Source organism: Balaenoptera acutorostrata, chromosome 2 (assembly GCF_949987535.1).
Source record: "Balaenoptera acutorostrata chromosome 2, mBalAcu1.1, whole genome shotgun sequence".
Taxonomy (NCBI): Eukaryota; Metazoa; Chordata; class Mammalia; order Artiodactyla; family Balaenopteridae; genus Balaenoptera; species Balaenoptera acutorostrata.
Window position 1 is genome coordinate 156870860 of NC_080065.1, and position 23731 is coordinate 156894590.

General features: G+C 37.9%; 1 protein-coding gene across 4 annotated transcripts in view; it reads left to right on the plus strand.

The window, feature by feature from the left end:
• The window catches only part of RANBP17 (RAN binding protein 17), a 307210-nt gene that overhangs the window by 250217 nt on the left and 33262 nt on the right, over positions 1 to 23731 (plus strand). For all 4 annotated transcript variants that reach the window (XR_009007183.1, XM_057541105.1, XM_057541106.1 and 1 more), the window contains 3 exons: positions 156 to 238; positions 13413 to 13627; positions 16106 to 16244. Coding sequence is in view for 3 of the 4 variants with exons in the window: in XM_057541105.1 (XP_057397088.1) it covers positions 156 to 238; positions 13413 to 13627; positions 16106 to 16244 (437 nt within the window). In the remaining variant the exon portion in view is untranslated. The remainder of the gene's footprint in view (positions 1 to 155; positions 239 to 13412; positions 13628 to 16105; positions 16245 to 23731) is intronic.

Genomic DNA, 23731 nt, shown 5'->3' on the forward strand with positions numbered 1-23731 from the left:
CACATTTTATCAATACTTGTTTAATGGAATGGCACTTTAAAAAAGGGATAATTGTACTGTTGCTACTTCTAATAAATGAAAATTCTGGGTATTTTAAACCTATATTTGGTTTCTTTATCTGCATATATAGTCTAAATTTTTGCTGTACTTCTTAGATCCCAGCGTTTGAACTTTGATGTATCATCTCCTAATGGAATTCTTCTCTTCAGAGAAGCTAGTAAAATGATTTGCACTTATGGTGAGTATCCTTTTCCATATTTGTCTCTGCAATATAACTTTTATCTCTTTGGAGGAAAGAAAGATGTTAGTCATTTTGTTCTTTTGAAGCTTCATATCTGTATGAATTTGTGAAGTGGGTAATAGGGGTGCAAAAAGCCAGGTAGCTATCATATTGACATCAAGAGAAATAAGCAACATGCCTTTGACTACAGATCATGCCTGACCAACTTGATGAATTTCTTTTAGATGAAATTGCAGTGTCAGTAGGTGAAGGGAATACACTATAGATAGAATATTGAAAATTTATAGCATATTGAAAATTGCTAAAAGTTACATCAGGGAGTTTAGTGTATTGGGTCAAAGGATGCTTCAACCAGTATGTCACTGGCACTGAATTTTGGAAAAATATCCTGGTAAAGAGCAGTAAATATTTTATTGTAGGAAATTTGGGGGCACTGCACCCTAAGAATCAGAGTTCTACAGTAATGATTGTTCTATTCAATTATAGTAAAAAAAATGTGGTTAGTAGTTAGAAATGAGCCTTAGAACTACCATAAACCCTAATATTTGCCAATGCTGACAGCTTCATCAATGAAATTCTCAACTCTCTGAGACCTTTATGTAGCCAGGGAATGAAGATACGATACAACAGATAAGAATCCTCTGTTAGTTTGCCACACACTGACTGAATACTAACTACAGGCTGGACGCTTTGCATTGTTCTTCTTGAGAGATGTCTCTCTGTGTCCTCCTTTCCTTTGTCCTCTTCTTTTTTGCCTGTCTGGTCTTACTTTCCCAAATCAACAGCCAACTCTATGTTTGGCCTCAAAAATTGCCTGTGATTCTCATACTTCTTTTTGAGTACCTAGAAACAGATTTTACAAAATTTTGTAAAGCTTCTTTAAGTGAGTGTGTGTATGTAGGAACAGCCATTAAAAGAGTATTAGTTTATTTTGTGTATGGTGTTAGGGAGTGTTCTAATTTCATTCTTTTACATGTTGCTGTCCCTTTTTCCCAGCACCACTTATTGAAGAGGCTGTCTTTTCTGCATTGTATATTCTTGCCTCCTTTATCAAAGATAAGGTGACCATAGGTGCGTGGGTTTATCTCTGGGCTTTCTATCCTGTTCCATTGATCTGTATTTCTGTTTTTGTGCCAGTACCATACTGTCTTGCTTACTGTAGCTTTGTAGTATAGTCTGAAGTCAGGGAGCCTGATTCCTCCAGCTCCGTTTTTCTTTCTCAAGATTGCTTTGGCCATTCGGGGTCTTTTGTGTTTCCATACAAATTGTGAAATTTTTTTGTTCTAGTTCTGTGAAAAATGCCACTGGTAGTTTGATAGGGATTGCATTGAATATGTAGATTGCTTTGGGTAGTATAGTCACTTTCACAGTGTTGATTCTTCCAATCCAAGAACATGGTATATCTCTCCATCTGTTGTATCATCTTTAATTTCTTTCCTCAGTGTGTTATAGTTTTCTGATAGTTTTCTGCATACAGGTCTTTTGTCTCCTTAGGTAGGTTTATTCCTAGGTATTTTCTACAGCAGAAACTAACACAACATTGTAAAGCAACTGTACTCCAATTAAAAAAAATAAAAAAGCATATTACTTTTTAAAAAGTAAAACCTATTTTAAAAAGCAGAAAAACAGTTCTTTTAAATTGTTTTTACTTCAGCTCAAAATATTCTGGGACTCTGTTCTGTATGCACTGTAGGCCTCTGTTAAAAATGCTTAGTTTTAATTGTACATTTGATTTTTAGAGTTTGAGATCATAAGTGTATAGAAACTACAGAAAGCACCTATTTAAGACAGTAAACTTAAACTCTCCTATTTTCATCTGTACCAGCAACTATATTGCCACAACTTTTGCATCTGTTGAAAATGGATACATTAGAATCATATAAAGTAGAAATGCTTTGCCTCCCAAAGGTAAAAATGGACCCCTTTTTAAATATTCTCAGTACAGTTTGTTGTGTTTCCAGGGTATATCTAACTCCTTTCAGTGTCTTATCATACAAAGACATATGACTGGAGCTTTCTCCAAAAGCATGATATCTTTAAAAAAAACATAGTTTTTGGCAATTAAAAGATCTGAGTACAGGGCTTCCCTGGTGGCTCAGTGATTGAGAATCTGCCTGCCAATGCAGGGAACACGGGTTCGAGCCCTGGTCTGGGAAGATCTCACATGCCACGGAGCGACTAGGCCCGTGAGCCACAATTGCTGAGCCTGCGCGTCTGGAGCCTGTGCTCCGCAACAAGAGAGGCCGCGATAGTGAGAGGCCCGCGCACCGCGATGAGGAGTGGCCCCCACTTGCCGCAACTAGAGAAAGCCCTCGCACAGAAACGAAGACCCAACACAGCCATAAATAAAATAAAATAAATAAATTAAAAAAAAAAAAAAGATCTGAGTACCAATTCTAGTATCAACCCATATCAACTCCATGACCTTCAAATTCCATTGCTGCCTAGTTTTCTCATATGTAGAATTAGAAATAATGAATACCTACTGACCTACCTGTCTAGTTAGGATTAGAGGTGGTTAATTGAGCTACTCTGGGTAAAGAGCTTGGCACAGGTTGTGATATGGCTTAGGTACTCAGTGAATATGCCTTTCCTTGATCCAGAGCCATTCTCTTACACTCACAGAACCAGCCTCCTTTGGATAGGGGTTCACTGACCTCATCACTTTTTTATTCAGGAATGCCTTCTGCTTGGACCATGCTGTCCTGCTTCCTTCTGCCTGTAACAAGTGCTAAGCGTCTATTTCCTCACTTTTTAAAAAGAAATACTTCCCCATTATGAAACAATGCACGTATAAGAATTTCTTAGTAGTCAATAGACCTTTAACTATACAAATGTTAGTTTCCTGTTACCAACCACAGTTGTATCTTTCCTTCCCCCTTTTCTGGATCCAGTTTCTCTTACTAAGTGAGGCTTACTCACTCTTGCAGTAGGGCTGATAAGAGCAGCAGCTTCTTCCTCTTCCAGGATCTCTGAATCTCTAGTATAGGACAGAATGTATGTCCAGCAAGTGATACCAAAAGGAATCTCAGAACAACGCCAAGTCTATGGGCTTCAAAAGCTATTCAGTCCTCTGTCAGGTTGTTTGACATAGACAAAAGCATTGCAGCAAAAGCTGAGAAAGAAAACTGTGAGGATTATATTGGAGGAAGAAGAAGAGGAGGAGGCAGAGGGAGAGAGAGGAAGAAAAGAAAAAGAAAAGCAGAAAAAAGAAAAAGAAAAGAGAAAACCTTCAAAGCATTCTTGAGAAGAAAAGCCAATAAGGAGTTTTCTTACTCTGAAGAAAGACTAGGAGATTAGGGTAAGGTTCTTCTCCTTAGTTTGGACTAATAATAATGGTTGCTTCCATTTTTTTAATCAGCTATTATGTGCCTGCTCCTATACTAGACCATTAATCATACATTAGCCCATTGAATCCTTAAGGTAAGTAGTATTATCTGCCACTCACTAGTCACTTGGCCTTGGTTAAGTTGCTAAGCCTCTCTTGCTTCACTTTCTTGTTAAACAGAGAAAATAATACCTACTTCATAGGGTGGTTATGAGGATTCAATTACGTAGTGCATGGAAAGCCCTTAGATCACTTAGCTACTGTGATTACTGTTATGAAGAAATTGAAGCTCATAGAAGTTAAAGATTTGCCAAATATTACATAGTTAGCAAATAGTCAAATTGGAATTTCATTCAAAGTCTGTATAACTTCAGACAGTAGTCTTTCCATGTTCCTTTCTGCCACTTGAGAGTTGCCACACAAAGTTGGGTATTTTTGATGAAGTACTGTTCTTTAAGTATGGTGATTTCTATCCTGAAACTTAAGGAAAATGAAGGCTCAATGGAAAAATGTCCTTCAACTTTGTCACCAGTGACTTTGACACATACGCTTTACATAGAATAATAGAAAAATCTTTTTCAGCCTTCACTGATTCCACATGCTGGCCTCAATCAGCCAAGCTGATTTTGTCTGTCTTTACCTGTGTAATGTTTTATTACCCATGCTTTTACCTCTGGAGATTCTAATATGCTCACTGAAGGGAGAGCCTATGGTTGCCATCCAGGAGTCTAGAAGATGAGGAAAAGAATGACTAGGAGGGTACAGAAGAGCCAACATTATTTATTTCTGTGGTAAGCCAAGGTGAAGGAAGGGAGAACCCATGGAAGAAAGGGGCCAGAACATTCTCTGATCCCTTCTGTTCCCATCCTCGCTGGGTTCCTTCTCTGCTCACCTGTCGTGGGCAGTATTTGTGTAATCAATGATTGGGGCAGTTCAGAGGGGGAAGAACTCATTTCCACATGCGCCTGATTGGTTACATATTTTATGAAATACCTCCACCTCGCTACTCAATGAGACTGGCAGAAAAATAATACTTTTGATATGCTGTTTTATTTATCTACATTCTGTCATGATATACTTTGATGTAAGTTTTTAATTTTGCCTCAGCTCTCAGCTGCTCTCGCCGTTACAGCTCAGGGTCAGCAATGAGGTTAGCCACAGTAGCACAAAACAATTTCCTGTTTGTGCAGCCCAGGTAACATTTGGATGAGGATTAGATTTTATACCACATTTTCTACTAGCCCAAGCCTATTATTTCTAATGAGTTTTAAATTGCTTCAAGAACATGTATTTCAGAATTTAGTGCTATGATCCGTTCAGCCTGAGCAACTTAATAAAAGAAATTTCTTTCTTAAATTTTTGGTTAAAATGTTGCATGCAGTGTAATAAATGTTATTACTTTGGAAACCTACTTCTCAGTTTTAAGAACTGGGTGTTTTTTATGCTCAATTTCCATTTGTCTAATCTTTTCTTCCCTTTGCCTCTGGGTCATGGTATCTTTAGTGACATCTGTTGGTTAAAGAGTGCGCAGAAGGGAGAAATAGTGGTTGTTTTTCTAAGGCGCAGAAGGGAGAAATAGTGGTTGTTTTTATAAGGTGCAGAAGGGAGAAATAGTGGTTGTTTTTATAAGACTGGCAAAAATGGAGCTGCTTTTATTCCTTCCTTAGGTACCTGATTTAAAGAAAGCTCAATGTGTGAAAAAGCTAAACTTTAATAGTGGATAGAACAACTATGATTATTCACTATACATAAGAATTTACATCAGGGTTCTTTTGAGCAATATATGCTCCAGGTGCATTTAAGGTATGATCTAATAATATGCTTAAATTGAATTTGTAAACTGATATACAAGCCACTGTTTTTTACTGTGACCTAGAAAACAAACCAGTGGTTTTCCAACTAGGTTTTTCAGAGCCCTAGAGATCTGTGAAAGTACCACAGAGCCTCTCCAGAGAGGGGGGAGGAGGGGACCCTTCTGCCACTTTGACCAGAACCACCCGGCTACATATAGTTGCACGAGATTTATTTGTAATAGGGGTCACCTGCTTAAAGATTTTTTTTTTTAATAAAAGAGCTTGAAAATTACTGGTATGTATTGATACTATTAGAAGCATTGTAAGAATGAAAGATTATGATTTCTATTTATATTTAAATGATTACAAAAAGATAGCTGAACAATGTGTTGGACTTGAAATAACTAGAGACTTAATAAAATGTTATCAGGAAATAACAGTTCTGGAAAACAGATCATCCAGGAACCATGGACATAACCTTAGATTGTATCAGAAACGTGGTCAGGGACATAGAATTGTATCAGAAACGTGGTCAGGGACATAGGACAACAAAGTAGTAGAGTAAGCTCACAAAAATCTTCTTAAGGCGATGGAATGATCAACACCTTGAGGATCCCAGGCCTTGAGGAATACATTTCACAGTGAATCCACACGTGTTGGACTTGGCCACTTCTGCACGCAAGCAAAAACTGCTAAACAAGCTGTTAAATAAGTAAGCGTGATCTCCAAACAAGTGGCTTAGAGTTGAGTAGATTCTTTCATCCATGCAGCTAACGTTTATTGAGCATTTACTATGTGTTTGAGAGTTACAAGGGATAGGAAGAGAAATAAGACACACAAAAAAGAATCTTACTGATTCTTCTCTTAGGGGAGTCCAGCAGTGGATTCAGACAAGTAAATAAAGAACTATAATGTGTTGTGCTCACTTTTATGCTTAAGAAGCATACAGAGTGCTATGGGAGCCCAGAAGTTTCTAACTCAAAACTGAGGAGCCAGAGAAGGAAATAAGAATAGGGCCTGGAAATTTGAGGAGGGCATTTCAAGCAGGCAATAGCTTTTACAAAATCATATAAATATAAAACATTAGCATGGTCTATCAGTAAACTGAAGGATTTCAGAATTGCTGGAGAAAGTAGAAAGTGAAAATTCCTGATTATCTCATCACTCAAAGATAACCGTCATTAACAGTTTATTGTGTGCTCATTCATACTTTTTTATGTGTACATATACATATATTATTCCAAAAGTGGTATTATAATATACTTGCTAATCTGTAATTTGCTATTTTTTACTTATATCATGGCCATCACTTCATATTAATACATATATAAATCTACCATATCTCTTTTTTTCCTTTGGTTTTTCATAATTTTTTTCTACCATATCTTTTAAAATAGCTGTAAAGCATTCCATTTTATGGTCATACTATAATTTATTTAATTATTCACCTTTTGATAAATGTAATTTTTATAAACATGTAATTTTCACTATCATACACTGTTGCAGCAAGTACATACACTGTACATTCAGCTTCGTGAGCTTCACTCAGTCAACAAATATATATATTGAGAGCAGCAGGTGCTGTTCTAGACTCTGGATATATCAGTGAGCAAAACTGAAAAAGAAATTATTTTGTATGTCAGAAGGTAATAAGTGCTATGGGGGAAAAAAAAGAAAGAAAGCAAATCAAGATGGGAGCATTAGAAGTACCAGGGATTGGGAAACATGTCGCATTATTAAGTAAAGTGATCGAGGTAAGCCTCATTGAGAAAATGACATTTGAGCAAAGACTTGCAGTAAATAAGGGAGTTAATTATGCAGATATCTTGGGGAAAAGTATTCCAGGCTGAAGGAACACCAAGTTTTAGGGTCCTAAGGCAAGAGTGTATCTGGCATGTCTGAAGAACAGCAAGGACATTGGTTGCTGGAACAGAGTGAACAAAAGAGAGTAATAACAAAAGCAATGTCATGTAATGTCATATCCTGTAAAGATTATCAGGACTTTGACTTTAACTCCAAGTGAAGGAGAAGGACTTTAGAATGTTTTGAGCAGAGGGCTGACATGATTTGATATTGGCTTTGACCAAGGTGATAGCAGTGGGAGTAGTGAGAAGTGGTTAGATTCTGGATATATCTTGAAGGTAAAGCAAATCAAATTTCTTGATGGCTTGGATATATGGTATGAGAGAGAAAATGTAATCAAGGGATTTTGGCATAAACAACTGGAAGGATGAAGTTACCATTAACTGAGATGGAAAACGCTGAGAATGGGTGTGAGGGGGACTCAAAAGTTCCATTTTGGTTGTGTTGAGCTTGAGGTGTTGATTAGACATTCAAGTGGAGGTGTTGAATACGGAGTTGGATATACAAGTCTGAGGATTGGAAGAGGTCTGGTCTAGAGAAACAAATATGGGAGTCATTAACTCTTAGACGGTATTTAAAGCTGCAAAACTAGATAAGATCACCGGGGTGGGGGTATGAATTTAAATGTAAAAGATTTAGGTTTGAGTTCAGGGGTATTCTGTTTTAGGAGGAAAGGGAGAAGAGGAGGAACCAGCAAAGGAGAGAATGAGCAAACACTGAAGTAAGAGAAAATCAGGAGAGTGTGTGTCTTGGAAGGCAAGGAAGAAGAGGTAGTCAGCTGTGTCAAAAGCTGTCAATGAATCAAATAAGATATGGACTAAGAGTCGACCATTACGTTTAGGGACAAGGAGGTCATTGGGAACCTTGAAAAGAGCACTTTCAGTGGAGTGGGTGTAAAGGAGAATCAGAGGAGAAGAAATGAAGACAGTGAAGGTCACAATTCTTTTAAGGAGTTTTGTTACAAAGGGGAGTAATATCAGGCAGGGAAGTAGGGCCAAGAGAAAGTTTTGTTTAAAAAAAAAAAAAGATTGCATAGGAGAGAAAGGGGGAAATTGCTGTGCTTTGTTCTCAAGCACATAAGAGGAGATGGGAGCTAGTTCAACATACTGAGGGGCTGGCTTTTATAGAAGACTGTGTGTAAGTGCAAACGCTAAGAGATAGGTAGATATGGTAGTGAACATTTGGAATTAGAATATATTCCCAAAAGTGGATTTACGCATTTTTAGTATTTTTAATAAATTTTACCAAATTACCCTCTAGAATCGTTATACTAATTCACATTCCCAACAATTTCCTTAATTTCCCACATGCTTATCAGTGCTGCATTGTTTTAATCTTTTTCAACCTGAAAGGGAAATGTTATATTCCTTTCCAGTCTCCACAGCTTCATTTCTGTCCCAAACCATTTACGTCCAGGGGCCTTGGCTGGTTTGCACAGAGACATAGTGGGTTGAGTGACCTGAAGTAATGGAATGTCAGGAAGCTTGCACTTCTCTTCCCATAATTGTTCTGATGACGAATGAAGACATTCAACCTGTAGAGCTGTCAGCTAAATATCAAATTCACTTTAAAATTTTAGAGATTAAAAGGGAAAAAGAAAAGGTAAATCAATGTAATGGATTGCTTTGTAAACCAGGAAGTGACATTGTTCATACTGTTAGTTCTTCCTGGTATAAAATACAACTACAGTATATCTTATCCCTTGCACCTTTTTTAAAAGGTATTCTTTTGAGGGCACAGAGAACTGGTAGATTGTGGGCCAAAGACCCCCTGCAGCCAGTTCTCTTTCGAAGGAATAAAGGGAAAGTGGTCAAAGATATAGTATTGACCTTACTTTGAATTATGTGTTAGAAGGAAGTGACATTATTTTACGCCAAACACACCCAGCCTTACCTCCTCCTCTTTTTCAGGCCATAGCTTCCCATGTATGAATTTACAGGCTAGTACACTGGAGAAAGAAATGAACGCCTAGTACTGTGTATTGTTATAGTTTACATGAGCACTGTGCCAGTTACTGCGGTAAGCGCGTTACGTATGCTGTCTCCTTTACTCCACATAAGAGCCTTGTGAGTTATAAGTACTGTTATTGTCCTCGTTTTACAGATGAGGAAACTGACTTACAGAGATTAATAATCTGTTCAGACACCCAGGTAGTGAGCAAAGAAGTAGGATTCAAACCCCAGGTCGGTATGACTCAGAAGCCCACCTGGTTCATCACTACCTTATGCACTATATGTTTGTTTTCTGTTAGACTACTATCTTGTTATACAGTTCTCCAGCTGAGGCCTTTGAAGGAAGGCCACTTCTTTTTGGGTGTAGGGAGCCTCTTCTGTAGAGGACATCATGGAGTCAGTCATCAGGGAAGAGATAGGGTCTCAGAAGGGGAAAAAGTTTTTTAAAAAGTAGGTCTGAAAGTAGATATCAGATAAACAGAAAAGGAGATTTTGCATCTTCTTATATATCCTTCTCTAAATCTAGTTATTGAGAGTTGTCTAGAAGGGTACTTCTGAATGCTGGAAGCTAACCAAACACACACACACACACACACACACACACACACACACACACACACACACACACAAAAGGGGGGCTTCTCCAAAAAAGACAGAATAGAGGTTAAGAAAGAGGAACCCAAGCAGTTAATGTAAGCTAATAATGAGGGAAATATATGTAATAAGCAAAATTATAGCAGGAGTCTTCTATGCTTATTTCCCAGGTTTTTTCCCCTTATTATTTAGTGAGATTTCTTTTCCTGTTATAGCATATACAACAGTAAGGATGGCAGTTCCATAACACTTGTGCTTCCCTTCCCCAGTCATTGCCCTTAGCCAGGTAAACCATTCAATTCACAGCATCCTTTTCCGGAGCCCCAGCATAGCCTCAACATCTGTCTTACCCAGGTCTGATGTTAAGGTTGTAACAGCATCTCATTCCCCTGCTCCCAGTTATGGCAGATATAATCAGTGGGAAACAATCAGAGATTTTCCTTTTGATTCTAAACTTTGGAATTCTCTTATTTCATTAAAGAAAGTATCATTTCCTTTTGTACAAGTGGCAACTGCTACTGGCTTCAGTGGCTGCCAGCCTGGCAATGCCTTCACCTCCCAGCAGTCCATCAGTGTAATAAAGATCTCCGTCTTAGGAAGGAAATTCTGGGAAGGAAGGAGATGGGACTTTATGGGTGTGGGGTGGAATAAGGAAGGCAAGGAGGGTTGTCATACCTATAGAGGAACATCAAAACCAAACCTCAGCTCAGTCACTTTTGTTTACAGCAATGTGAGTCTAACTGCTAGATTTTAAGCTTTTTGAGGGCAGGGCCTCCAATTTTAGTAAGTGTTGTTGAATAACATAGATTGAATAAAGCTGATTGGAGTGAATAACGATGTGGCCACGTCTTCTCTTCCATAGTCTTACAGCCACCACGGAATGCGGAGCCACTTGAGCACAATGAAATATAGTTTCCTCTTTCAAAAGTGTTACTTTTTCAAGGTCATAATGGTATACTAATTACTGTTTTAATTAACACAGATGTGTCTGAAACAGTCCAAAAAAACAAGTATGCCAGATTGCAGCTTTAACACAACGATAAAAGTTGTGATTCTAAATAATTAATCCTTCTTGATGATAGGTTATCCAGTCCTTTAGAATCAAACATTTTTCCCCATCACAGTTCTTCATCTGCCTATTCCATCTTGTGCTGAAGAATATAGGATCTTTACTTCCCCGATAAGGACATCAGCATAAGAAGTCCCCGAAAGATGACCCAGTTTTCTCTGTTTGCCCCCGGCCTCCTTAACAGACCCAAAATGTGTAAACCACCACCACTACCACCAAATTACCCTAGCTTTTTCCATCACATGTAAGCAGTGCTTTTCTTTCCTGGGAAAGGGAAGTGGGGGGAAATGTCTACCTTGATTTATATTTAATTGGAGGCAAAGGTAGAAAAGCAGTGGTTGAAAACTGCCCTCTCCTGCAGTACCCTGCTTTTTCAGACCTTCATGCCTGTGCACATAATCATTCTGGAATACTCTTCTCTCCCTTCAAGTCCACCTGAGAAACTGTGATTGATCCTTGAGAAGTAACCTGCTCTGTGAAGCCTTTCCCACACTGCTCTCCTGCCCAAGCAAAGTCAGTCTCTTCTATTCCTATAAAATCTTGACAGACCTCTCTGATAGTGTTTGTCACATTGTATGGAATTATTTATTTACAAATCTCCTTCTCCCAGCAGACTGAACTCCTTCAGAGCAAAGATTTTGTTTTGTTCGTTTATCCTAGCACCTCACGCAGAGTAGCTATTAAGTGAACGCTATCGTATTGAGTTGAATCTTTATGAAACTTACAATATCTTTCTAAGGTAAGTTAGGATGAGATCATGAGAGAGAGTACAGAATGTGGTATGGAGTAAATTCCAAGATATGCTTCAGCCGACACAATGGTGTTATCATTCTAATGTACAAATTATAAGCAAAGACACATGGGCTTCAAAGGATGCACAGAAGAAAACCTGTGTGTGGAAATGTTTCAGTAAGGCAGAGAAAGGGGAGAAAACCTTCACCCTGGGTGAGTCCTGTTTCATGCTCTGCTAGAATTATTGGTCCTCCTTAACCTCTTTAGTAAACATGTGGTTTTCATAATATACCTATCAGTCAGGATTCAAACAGGGGAAAACAAACACTGTGACACTGATGGAACAGGGAATTTATTTTAGGAATTAGACCTGGTACAATCTTGGGTGAAGATGGGAAAATAGGTCCAAGGGGGAGAGTTGGAAGTTCAGGAGAAAAATCATTAATAGGCCCTCCTGAAATAATGGCATGGATGGACAAGTTGGAGCTTGCAGGGAAAGCTAAAAGCTAGAGACATTCAGCTGCTGGGGTGGGACCCTGAAAGGATGTGGGGTGAGAGGGGGGACTTGTGTAGTGGTAAAGAAGCAATGGGAGACTGTTGCCTCTGCACAGCTCCTGCTCTGTACATCTGCTGCCAAGCACTTGGTGGTAGGCTTGGGGTCATTGGTCAACAGGGCTTGTAGTTCTAGACACAGAGCAGGAAAGAACAAGGAGAAACTAAAACCCAGCGGTATTTCTACATCTTTTTCTCACACCTCTAATCACAACAACCTTCAGAAAGTCATGGCTGCTACTTCACTTCCACCTTCTAAATCTCATATAGATTTCTGTTTTGCTCAATTCTAGCCCACAACCGTACAGGGAAATGAGTTCTGGGAAACTTAATTCTTATTTAGCCCAATAGACACAGTACAAAACCACAACAATATGCTTCTAAATTTTGTAAATTGAATTTAGTTTCAATTTTAGAAGCAGGACTCACTTGAACAGGAAAAAGCAGAGCTAAGAAACATGTATGACTTTATAATTTTTTTTTTTTTTTTGACTTTATAATTTTTTACAAAGCATTCTTAGGTATTGCCTAGTAACATACCTTACTAGCACACATTTCAGAAAGAGAAATTGTTAGTTGTAAATGCTAACTATAAAAAACTATAAGGTGATTATATAAACATTTCTTCATCTTTTGATGGTCAGACATAGAATTTAAGTACGGTTTTTAAACAGTCATCTCTTTAGATCTTCTGAAAAAATGTCTAAGGAGAAAAAGGAAGTAACATTTATTGTGCACTATGCCAAGAATTTCTTATGTGTCTTATTTCATTTAACTCATGTACCAAACCTGTGAGGCTCCAAAGAGTGAAGTAACTCAATATCAAGTTCATGTGAAAAGGTTGAAAATTCATCCCACAATTCAGAGTAACTTATATCTCTAAGTTATCTTTTTCTCTTGACTTAGTTATTTACTCCTACTTTTTTTAACTTCTTATTGAAGAAGAGATAACATATATATTAAAGTACATAAGGTGAACTAATCTTAGGAGTACAACTCAATGAATTTTTGTGCATCTACATATATAATCATGTAATCACCATCCAGATAAAAATATCAAACTTTTCCAGTACCCCTTGATTGATTTTCCTTGGGCCTTTTGTACTTCCCAGGTAAACTGCCTTATGTATTTATATTTTTCATTATATGGATGATGTAATTCCTGGAACAATGGTAGGGGGAAGTGAACAATAGCAGTAAAGTGAAAATGTTGAATAATGTGCCTCATAACTGCTTTGAATTACATCTACTTATGTCACTTTCTCATTCTGCTTTTACCCTAAAACAGGTAATCAGATCCTGTCCCTTGGGAGCCTCTCAAAAGATCAGATTTATCCAATGAAACTCAAGGGCATCTCCATCTGCTATTCAGCTCTCAAATCTGCCTTGTGTGGAAATTATGTCAGCTTTGGCGTCTTCAAGTTGTATGGGGACAACCATTTTGACAATGTACTCCAGGCCTTTGTCAAAATGCTGCTGTCAGTGTCCCACAGTGACTTGCTAGTAAGCAATCATGCATCATGGGAGTCTTTGTATGAAACGTGAAGTAACACCACCACAGGGTTGGAATTGTTATAATGAAGCCCAAGGAGTTAGAATAGCACCAGATCATTTTATGTTTTAGGACAGCTTCTTGATTTAACTTACAGGGTTTGAATAACTATAGTGGCTGTGTTTATATAATTAAATGTGCAGTTTTGAAAACTGCAGCTACCATCTTGTGATAAATTGGTCATCTCAAGTGTTCCAGGTTCTGTGTCTAGAGAAAATATAATTAGCAATTTCAGCTAATTGCTTACAACTATACTCATAATTCAGAGAAGGTCTGTGTTTCCTGGAGCAGAAAATGCAGAATGACTATAGGATCTTCTCCTTCCTTCATTTCTACTCTGTGTACTCCTCTTGCTGTTTGGCCTTGCTTTCCATTAAAATTGAGGTGTGGTGGACAGAGTGCTAAACTGGAAGTTGAGCAGCCTGGTATGTAGTCTCAACTCTGCCACTTGCTGGTCATTTACCTTGAATAAATCACCTTCTCTATTTCTCCAGGCTTCAATTTCCTCACCTTTAAAATGAGTAAATTAAACAAAGTGATCTCTAGGTCCCTTTTCTACTCTACCATCTAGTCTCTGTGATTTATGTCTGTTGTTTTCAGACTTTGAGGCCCATCAGAATCACCTGGGGTGCTTGTTGGAATTCAAATTTCCAGGCTCCTCCACTGAGCTGAGTCTGAGTCATTATCAGACTTTTTAAAAAATATCTCAGCCTGATTACACAAAAGCTAATATATGCCCAATGTGGTTGCAGTAATTACTTCAGTAACACAGCCAAATTCATGCTCAGGCTTAGTTTAGGCTTTCCCACCTGCTCCCAGCCCAAGGTTACAAGTAAGATCTGGGGGCCTTCATTAGTCAGCCTGTATGAGAAATGCTCCTTTGACATTCTAATGCACTAGAGGTACCCTCTTCCACCTTTCTAAGCTAGTCTTCATAAAACCACATCTCGGGAATTCTCTGGCAGTCCAGTGGTTAGACTGCAATTTCACTGCCAGGGACCCAGGTTCAATCCCTGGTCGGGGAACTAAGATCACACAAGCTGCGCAGCGTGGCCAAAAAAAAACAAAAAACAAAAAAAAACACATCTCAAGCCAGAGTTGTCAAGCCTCTTTGCAGTAGAATGGAATGCTCATTGAAGGCTGCCTGTACAACAGAAATTACAAAGTGGAAACTTGAGTCAGATCAGCCATGTGTTACAGCCTCCTCATTGAGGGAACTCTTCACTACAGTTGAGGCCCACCAAAAAAAAACCTGATATGGGGCTTCCCTGGTGGCGCAGTGGTTGAGAGTCTGCCTGCTAATGCAGGGGACACGGGTTCGAGCCCTGGTCTGGGAGGATCCCGCGTGCCGCGGAGCAGCTGGGCCCGTGAGCCACAGCTGCTGAGCCTGCGCGTCTGGAGCCTGTGCCCCGCAACGGGAGGGGCCGCGATAGTGAAAGGCCCGCGCACCGCGATGAAGAGTGGCCCCCGCTTGCCGCAGCTAGAGAAAGCCCTCGCACGAACCGAAGACCCAGCACAGCCAAAAATAAATAAATAAATAAATAAATAAAATTTAAAAAAAAAAAAAAAAAAAAAAAAAACCTGATATGGTTCTAGGAATTTCTCTAATCTTTTTTCTAGTAGACAAGCAAACCTCTAACTCAGTAATCTCAAAATTGAGGGTGCATAAGACTCCCTTAGTGTACGTTTTTAAAATGCACATTTCAGGACCTCATTCCAGAGGTTTTCGTTTTGTAAGTCTGAATTGGGAATCAGAAAACTGCATCTTTAACAAGTACCCCATGTGATTCTTATGGAGATAGTCAATCTCACTTTAATAAATATCGATATGGTTTATTTCTCTTATAAGTGTTGTGCTTCTTTGATACTGGTTTGGGTTTCATTTGAGGTTTTCCAAGTATCTTTCTCATGTACTTATCCTTTGCCTGCTGTATATGGTAAATATTAAGCCATTTACCAAGTTATGATTTAATTAGATGGGTTGGCATTGTGTAAATATAGCAGACTATGATGCCAACTGCTATTATAACAGCAAATTTCTTTGTGTTTAAAAAAAAGGTTGCCTAGCCACTATTAAGCACTGTTCAGTGTTACAATATTCCAGCCCAGAAAAATCATTCAGTCTTCTATACTGCAGCGATTTTAATTGCACTTAAGTGTTAACCACATAAGGCAAAATTGAAATTACTTACTAGGGTATGCTGTAGCTTCAAATTAGGATTTCTAGAGATCAAGAGATTTTTATTAGAACCCCTTTAAATACTGAATTGAGAATCATTATGTCATTTGTTCCATGTATTTATATTTATGTTTATTTTATGTATTTATGTGTAAGGTCACAATTTCTAATATTATAAATGGCAATTTTCACTGAACTGTGACACATCTTTTGCTTCTCTGTGGCTTGACATTTAGTATTTCTGTTATAGCAATATCGGAAACTGAGCCAGTCTTATTATCCACTCCTGGAATGTCTCACCCAGGACCACATGAGCTTTGTCACCAGCTTAGAGCCTCCTGTACTCCTGTATGTTCTCACATCTATCTCAGAGGGACTCAGTACTCTTGGTAAGTATCATGGAGAACATTGTTTTCAGAGGAAAGACTTGATTGTGGTCTCTTAATGTATGTGCTTTTGAGATGATCATCCTACAAAGGGGGAAAGATTATTTATCCAAACTGAAAGATTATTTTATAACTATTACCTGCAAGAGAGAAAAATGCCCTTTTTTCATATTTTGATATAGTTTATTTTTTAATCAGCTTAATTAAAGTATAATTTACACACAGTAAAAATTATTGATTTTAAGTGAACATTTCAGTGAGTCCTTACAAACATATATACAGTCATGAACCACCACAGCCAAGATACAGAACATCTTCATCACCGCAGAAAGCTCCCTCCTGACCCCTTCTGATCAATCCCTTTCCCCTAGTCCCAGCCCCAAGGAACCACTATCTACTTTCTCTCACTGTAGTTTGCCTTTTCCAGAATTTCATGTAAGTGAAATCATATAACCTGTAGTCCTTTGTGTGTGACTTCTTTCGTTTAGCATAATGCCTCTGAGATTTATCCACGTTTTGCGAAACAGTTAGTTTTTATCTTTCTATTGCTGAGTGTTATTCTACTGTATGGATTACCACGTTTGTTAATATGTTCATCAACCAATAACATTTGGGTTGTTTCCATTATTTGGTTGTTTTGAATAATGCTACTATGAACATTCATGTACAAGTCTTTCTGTGGACAAATATTTCTCTTGAGTAAATACCAGAGTGGAATTTCTGGGTTGTACGCTAAGTGTATATTTAACATTATTAAAAACTGCCAAACTCATGGACATATATACACTACCAAATGTAAAATAGATAGCTAGTGGGAAGCAGCCGCATAGCACAGGGAGATCATCTCGGTGCTTTGTGACCACCTAGAGGGGTGGGATAGGGAGGGTGGGAGGGAGACGCAAGAGGGAGGAGATATGAGGATATATGTATATGTATAGCTGATTCACTTTGTTATAAAGCAGAAACTAACGCACCATTGTAAAGCAATTATACTCCAATAAAGATGTTTAAAAACAAAAAAACAGGAAACTGCCAAACTGTTTCCCAAAGTGATTGTACCATTTCACTCCCCCAAGCAATGTATGAGAACTCCAGTTGCCCTGTATCTTCCCTAACACTTGCTATTATCAGTCTTTTTAATCGTAGCCATCCTCGTGGGTGTGAAGTGGAATCTCCTTGAGTTTTTAATTTGCATTTCACTAATGAATGATGATTTGAGCATCTTTTCTTGCTTATTTGCCATTCATCTGTCTTCTTGGTAAAATATTTGTTCAAATCTTCTACCCAATTTTGTTGACTGGGTTGTTTTATCTTGGAAGAGTTTGTTACATATTCTGGATACAAATCTTTTATCAGATCTATGTTTTGCACGTATTTTTTCAGCCTTGGCTTGTCTTTTTTATTTTCTTAACAGTATCTTCTGAAGAATAAAAGTTTTCAGTTTTGAGGAAGTCCAATTATTTTTTTCTCTTACAGTTCATGTCTTTTTGGTCCTATCCTAAGAAATCTTTGCTTATTAACCCAAGGCCATAAAGGCTTTTTCTATGTTTTCTTCTAAAAGTTTTATAGTTTTAGCTCTTATGGTTAGGTCTATGATCCATTTCAATTTAATTTTTGTATGTCGTATTATGAGGTAAAAGCTGGGATTCCTCTTTTAACATGTGATTATTCAGTTGTTCTAGCATCTTTTGTTGAAGAATATCCTTTATTTGTTAGACTACTTTGTGCCATTTCTATACTGTCCTAATTTTATAGTAAGTCTTAAAATCAGATAGTATAGCCCTCTGATTTTGTTTTTCTCTTTTTAAATTGTCTTGGCTATTCTGGGTCCTTTCCCTTTTTTATAAATTTAGAGTCAACTTGTCAGTTTCTCTTGTTAGAAAAAAAATGAACAGGGGAATTATTATTGGGTTACATTGAATCTCTAGCCCAGTTTGGGGAAAACTGACATCTTAGCAATATTGAGTGTTCAATTCCTGGCAATGGCATATCTTTCCATTTATTTAGATCTTCTTTACCTTTTCTCAACAGCATTTTTGAAGTTTTGAATATATAAGTCTTGTCCATATGTTGTTGTATTTATAACTATTTTTTGTTTTTATGCTGTTGTAAATGGTATTGAGTTCAATTTCTATTGTTTTTGCTACCATGTAGAATTGCAGTTGATTTCTTTGTACGCTGACCATGTATCCTGTAACTTTGCTAAACTGACTTATTAATTCTGGTAGCCTTTTGTAGATTTCTTAAGATTTTCTGCATAAATGTATCTGCAAATAAAGATAGTTTTACCTCTTCCTTTCCAATCTGTATGGCTTTTTTTTTTTTTTTTTTTTTTTTTTTTTTTAATTTTTATTTATTTATTTATGGCTGTGTTGGGTCTTCGTTTCTGTGCGAGGGCTTTCTCTAGTTGTGGCAAGCGGGGGCCGCTCTTCATCGCGGTGCGCGGGCCTCTCACAATCGCGGCCTCTCTTGTTGCGGAGCACAGGCTCCAGACGCACAGGCTCAGCAATTGTGGCTCACGGGCCTAGTCGCTCCGTGGCATGTGGGATCTTCCCAGACCAGGGCTCGAACCCGTGTCCTCTGCATTAGCAGGCAGATTCTCAACCACTGCACCACCAGGGAAGCCCTGTATGGCTTTTTTTTGGCCACACGGCACGCAGAACTTCCCCAACCAGGGATTGAACCCGTGCTCCCTGCATTGGAAGTGTAGAGTCTTAACCGCTGGACCACGAGGGAAGTCCCTGTATGGCTTTTTTAATATTTCTTACCCTGTCACACTGGCTGGAACCTACAGTACAACGTTGAATGGAAGTGATGGTAGCGAAAGAATTTTCCTTGTCTCCAGTGTTATGGAGCAAACATTCTTTTTCACCATTCAGTATAATATTAGCTCTAGGTTTTCTGTAGGTTTCTGTAGGTTTATCTTGTTAAGGAAATTCTCTTCTTTTCTACTTTTCTGAGAGTATTATCATGAATGGGTGTTGAATTTTATCAAATTCTTTTTCTACATATACTGAGATGATCATATGGTTTTTCTTTTTTGGTCTGTTAATACATTACATGATATTAGTCACCACATTGATGGATATTTGAATGTTAAAACAACTTTGCATTCCACACTTGGTTACGATGTATTGCCCTTCTTATATATTACTAGATTCAACTTTCTGTAATTTTGATACAGATTTTTACATCTATGTTCATGACAGCTATCGATGTATTCTTCTATGGTTCTTCTTTTATAGTTTTCTGTTCTTCTCATATCTTTGCCTTGTTTTAGTGTTGGTCTAGGGCCCTCATGAAATGAGTTGGGAAATGTTCCCCCCTCTCTTATTTTCTTAAAGAGTTTGTGTAGAATTGTTATCAGTTCTTCCTGAAATGTTTGGTAGAATGCCCTAGTGAAACCACTAGGCCTAGATTTTTTCTTTGTTAGAAGGTTTTTAACTATAAATTAAATTTCTTTAGTGGATATAGGACTATTCCAGTCTCCTATTACATCTTTCTTTTTTTAATTAATTAATTTATTTATTTGGTTGCGCTGGTTCTTAGTTGCGGCAGGCGGGCTCCTTAGTTGTGGCTTGCCTGCTGCTTAGTTGTGGCTCATGTGCTCCTTAGTTGTGGCTCATGGGCTGCTTAGTTGCGGCTCACCAGCTCCTTAGTTGTGAGCATGTGAACTCTTAGTTGCGGCATGCATGTGAGATCTAGTTCCCTGACCAGGGATCGAACCCAGGCCCCCTGCGTTGGGAGTGCAGAGTCTTAACCACTGCACCACCAGGGAAGTCCCTCCTATTACATCTTGAGTAGCATTTGATAGTTTGTGTCTTTAAAGGAAATTGTCCATTTCATCTAAAGTTCATCTGACATTACTGACATAAAATTGTTCATAATATCCTCTTGTTATACAATTTGATTTCTGTAGGATCTCTAGTAGTATTCCCTCTTTAATCCCTGACATTGGCAATTTGTGTCTTTTTTTTTTTCTTTATCATTCTGGCTCCAGGTTTATCAATTTTATGCAGAGAACCAGCTTTCAGTTTTCATTGATTTCTCTATTATTTTTCCATGTTTTTATTTCATTGACTTAAGGTATGATCTTCATAACTTCTTTCCTTCAGTTTCAGGCAGAAGCTTAGGTTGTGGATCTTAGACCTTTCTTCTTTTCTAATGTACACATTTAATGCTTTTATCTAAGCACTACTGTGGCTATAACTGATAAAATTTTTATATATTTGGGGGCTTTTTTTTTTTAAAGATTTAATTTTATTTATTTTTGGCTGCATTGGGTCTTCGTTGCTGTGCGCGGGCTTTCTCTTTGTGGTGAGCAGGGGCTACTCTTCCTTGTGGTGCACGGGCTTCTCATTGCAGTGGCTTCTCTTGTTGTGGAACACGGGCTCTAGACACGCAGTCTTCAGTAGTTGTGGCTTGTGGGCTCTAGAGCACAGGCTCGGTAGTTCTGGCACATGGGCTTAGTTGCTCCGCGGCACGTGGGATCTTCCTGGACCAGGGATCAAACCCGTGTCCCCTGCATTGGCAGGCGGATTCTTATCCACTGCGCCACCAGGGAAGTCCCAGGGACTTTTTCTATTCAGTTTTAAAATATTTTCTTATTGCCTTAGTGATTTCTTCTTTTACCAATGAGTTATTACTTAGAAGCACATTGTTTAATTTCTGATCTTTCTGTTATTGATTCTAGTTTAATTCCATCGTAGTCATATCAGAGGTTGTTATAACTTTTATATTTATTGAATCTTTTTTATAATCCAAAATATGGTGAATGTTCCATGGGCACTTGAAATGAATGTATGTTCCATTGTTGTTGGGAAGTATGTTCTCTAAGTGTCAGGTCTAATTGCTTGATAATGTGCACATTTTATATATTTTTACTGGTTTTTTGTCTGTTTGTTTTCTACTTGTCCTATGAATTATCAAGAGAGAAGTGCTGAAGCCTCTATAATTATAGGTTTGTCCATTTCTCCTTTTAATTCTATCAGTCTTTGTATAAATTATTTTGAAGCTCTGTTATCAAGTAAATATATATTTAGGATTGTTATGTCCCCTTGATTAATTTACCCCTTTATCCTTATGAAGTGATGCTCTTTATTTCTTGTAATATTCTTTCCTCTGAAATCTACTTTGTCTGATATTACTTGCCTCTCCAGCATTCTTTTGATTAGAATTAGCCTCTTTTTCCATCATTTCACTTTTATTCTTTCTGTGTCTTTATATTTAAAGTTGGTTTCTTGAAGACAGCAGGTATTTTCTATTGCTGTTTTAACAAATTCTTACAAACTTGGTGACTTAAAACAATGTAAATTTACTGTCATATAGTTCTTTAGGTCATAAATCTAACATGGGTCTCACCAGACTAAAATCAAGGTGTCAGCAGAGCCATTTTTCTTTCAAGGAGCAAATCTATTTCCTTTCCTCCTCCAGCCTCTAGAGATCACCTACATCCCTTGGCTTATGGCTGCCGTCCCTCCATCTTCAAAGATAGCAACATTGAATATCTCTGACCATTCTTCCGTAGATACATGTCCCATTGATTCTGATGTCTTCTGCCTCTCGCTTTCACTTTTAAGGACCCTTGGAATTACCTTGGACCTACCCAGATAATCAAGGCTGATCTTCCTATTTTTGGTTCAACTGCTTAGCAACCTTAATCCATCTGCAACCATAGTTATTCTTTCCTGTGTAACCTAACACATTCACAGGTTCTGGGGATTAGGATATGGACATATTTGCCTAACATACAGCATATAGTTGGGTCATATTTTTATATCGGATCTGACTGTCTCTGCCTTCTAAATAGTGTTTCAGCCATTTACATTTAATATAACTACCAGTATATTTGAGTTTAAATTTATAATATTGCTATTTGTTTTTTTTTATCCTATCTGGGTTTTGTTTCTTTTTCCTGCCTTCTTTTGGTTTGGATTAATTAAATGTTTTTCTAATGAGTTCATTTTATATCCCCTGTGAGTTTATTAGTCATACTTTTTAATTTTTAGTGGTACTCTAAGGTTTACAGTCTACACCATCAAATAATATAATCATAGTTTGCATTCAAATAATTACAGTCTACCTCTCTCCATCTCCATTCCTTCTGGAACTCCAGTAACACATATGTTATGTATATCTGTTATATTGTTCAAAGACTGGAGAGAACTCCTCTGCAGATCTCCAGAGCTCTCTTCTTATATAGTTCCCACTCTCTGATACTCTGTCCCACAAGTTCTAGCTGCCTCAGCCTCCCCAAATTCAACTCAGTGAGACCACTTGGCTTTGTTTGGGTTCCCCTTTCCTGGCCAGTAGCCTGGAAACTGCTTTGCGCAGTAAGCTTGAGCAGTTGGGTAGGTATTACCTCATTTGTTTCCCTCCTCTCTGGTTTCATAGTCCTATACTGCTTCTTGTGCAACAATTGAAAACCGTTGTTTCATATATTTTGTCCTGTTTTCTAGTTGTTTATGGCAGAAGGAAAAATTCTCATAGCAGTTAATCCTTCATGGACAGAAACCGAAGTCTTTTATTATTACAGTTTGTCTTGACATTCTTTTATCTCATATTATAGTAATACTTTAAGATTCTGAATTAGTTGTGGATGGCTGTGTTGTTCTCAACATGTGATCTTAGGCCTGAAATCTGCATTTTTAACAAGTCTCCAAAGGAATCTTGACAAAGTGGCATAATGCAGGGAATACTGAACTTGAATTTAAGTCCCAGTGCTGCCACTTACGAATGTATGACCATGGACACGGACTCTGTGCCTGATGCTGCCATAGGTGTTTTCATATGTGTACTTTACTCATTTCATTCTCAGAACCACTCTGCATACCAAAACTAGGTTAAATATGCTAATAGCACTGTTTGTCCTTATTTCCTACTTGATTGTAGGCTTCCTACTTGACAGGCACAGTGTGTCTTTTTTTTTTTTTGAACAGTGTGTCTTAATCACGAATTTTTCCCTGTGCCTAGCATGTGGTAAGTACTCAATAAGTATATATTGAATGAATTAATTAGGTAACATTATTTTCACTATACAGAAGAGTAAGCTGCTGCCCAGAGAGGTGAAACAACTTGCCTAAGGTCATACAACTAATAAGTGCCTGATCTACGAGTCTTTCTAACTCTAAAACCCATTCCTCTTCACCTCACCACCCTGCTGGATCCATCTGATAAAGGTCACAATTTGGCAGGTTAATTGTGCCCTGTGTCTTCAAGAAAGAGGATTATTTAGACTGTTGAACATAACCACTTGGGTTTCTCCTTTTCCAACAATGAAAAATTTGCAAAGAGGCATTAATTGGGTTACAGGCAGGCTTCAGTTCTACTATAGCCTCAGTGGGAAAAATGAGAGGGAGGTACAGAAAAGTTGAACCAATGATAAATAATATGCTTAACATGATATTAAATGTTTTTAGTCAATCATTCACTAGCATTTTTAGTTTCAGGCCAGCTATAATTTGTGAAAAGAAAAAGTGATTATATTTATA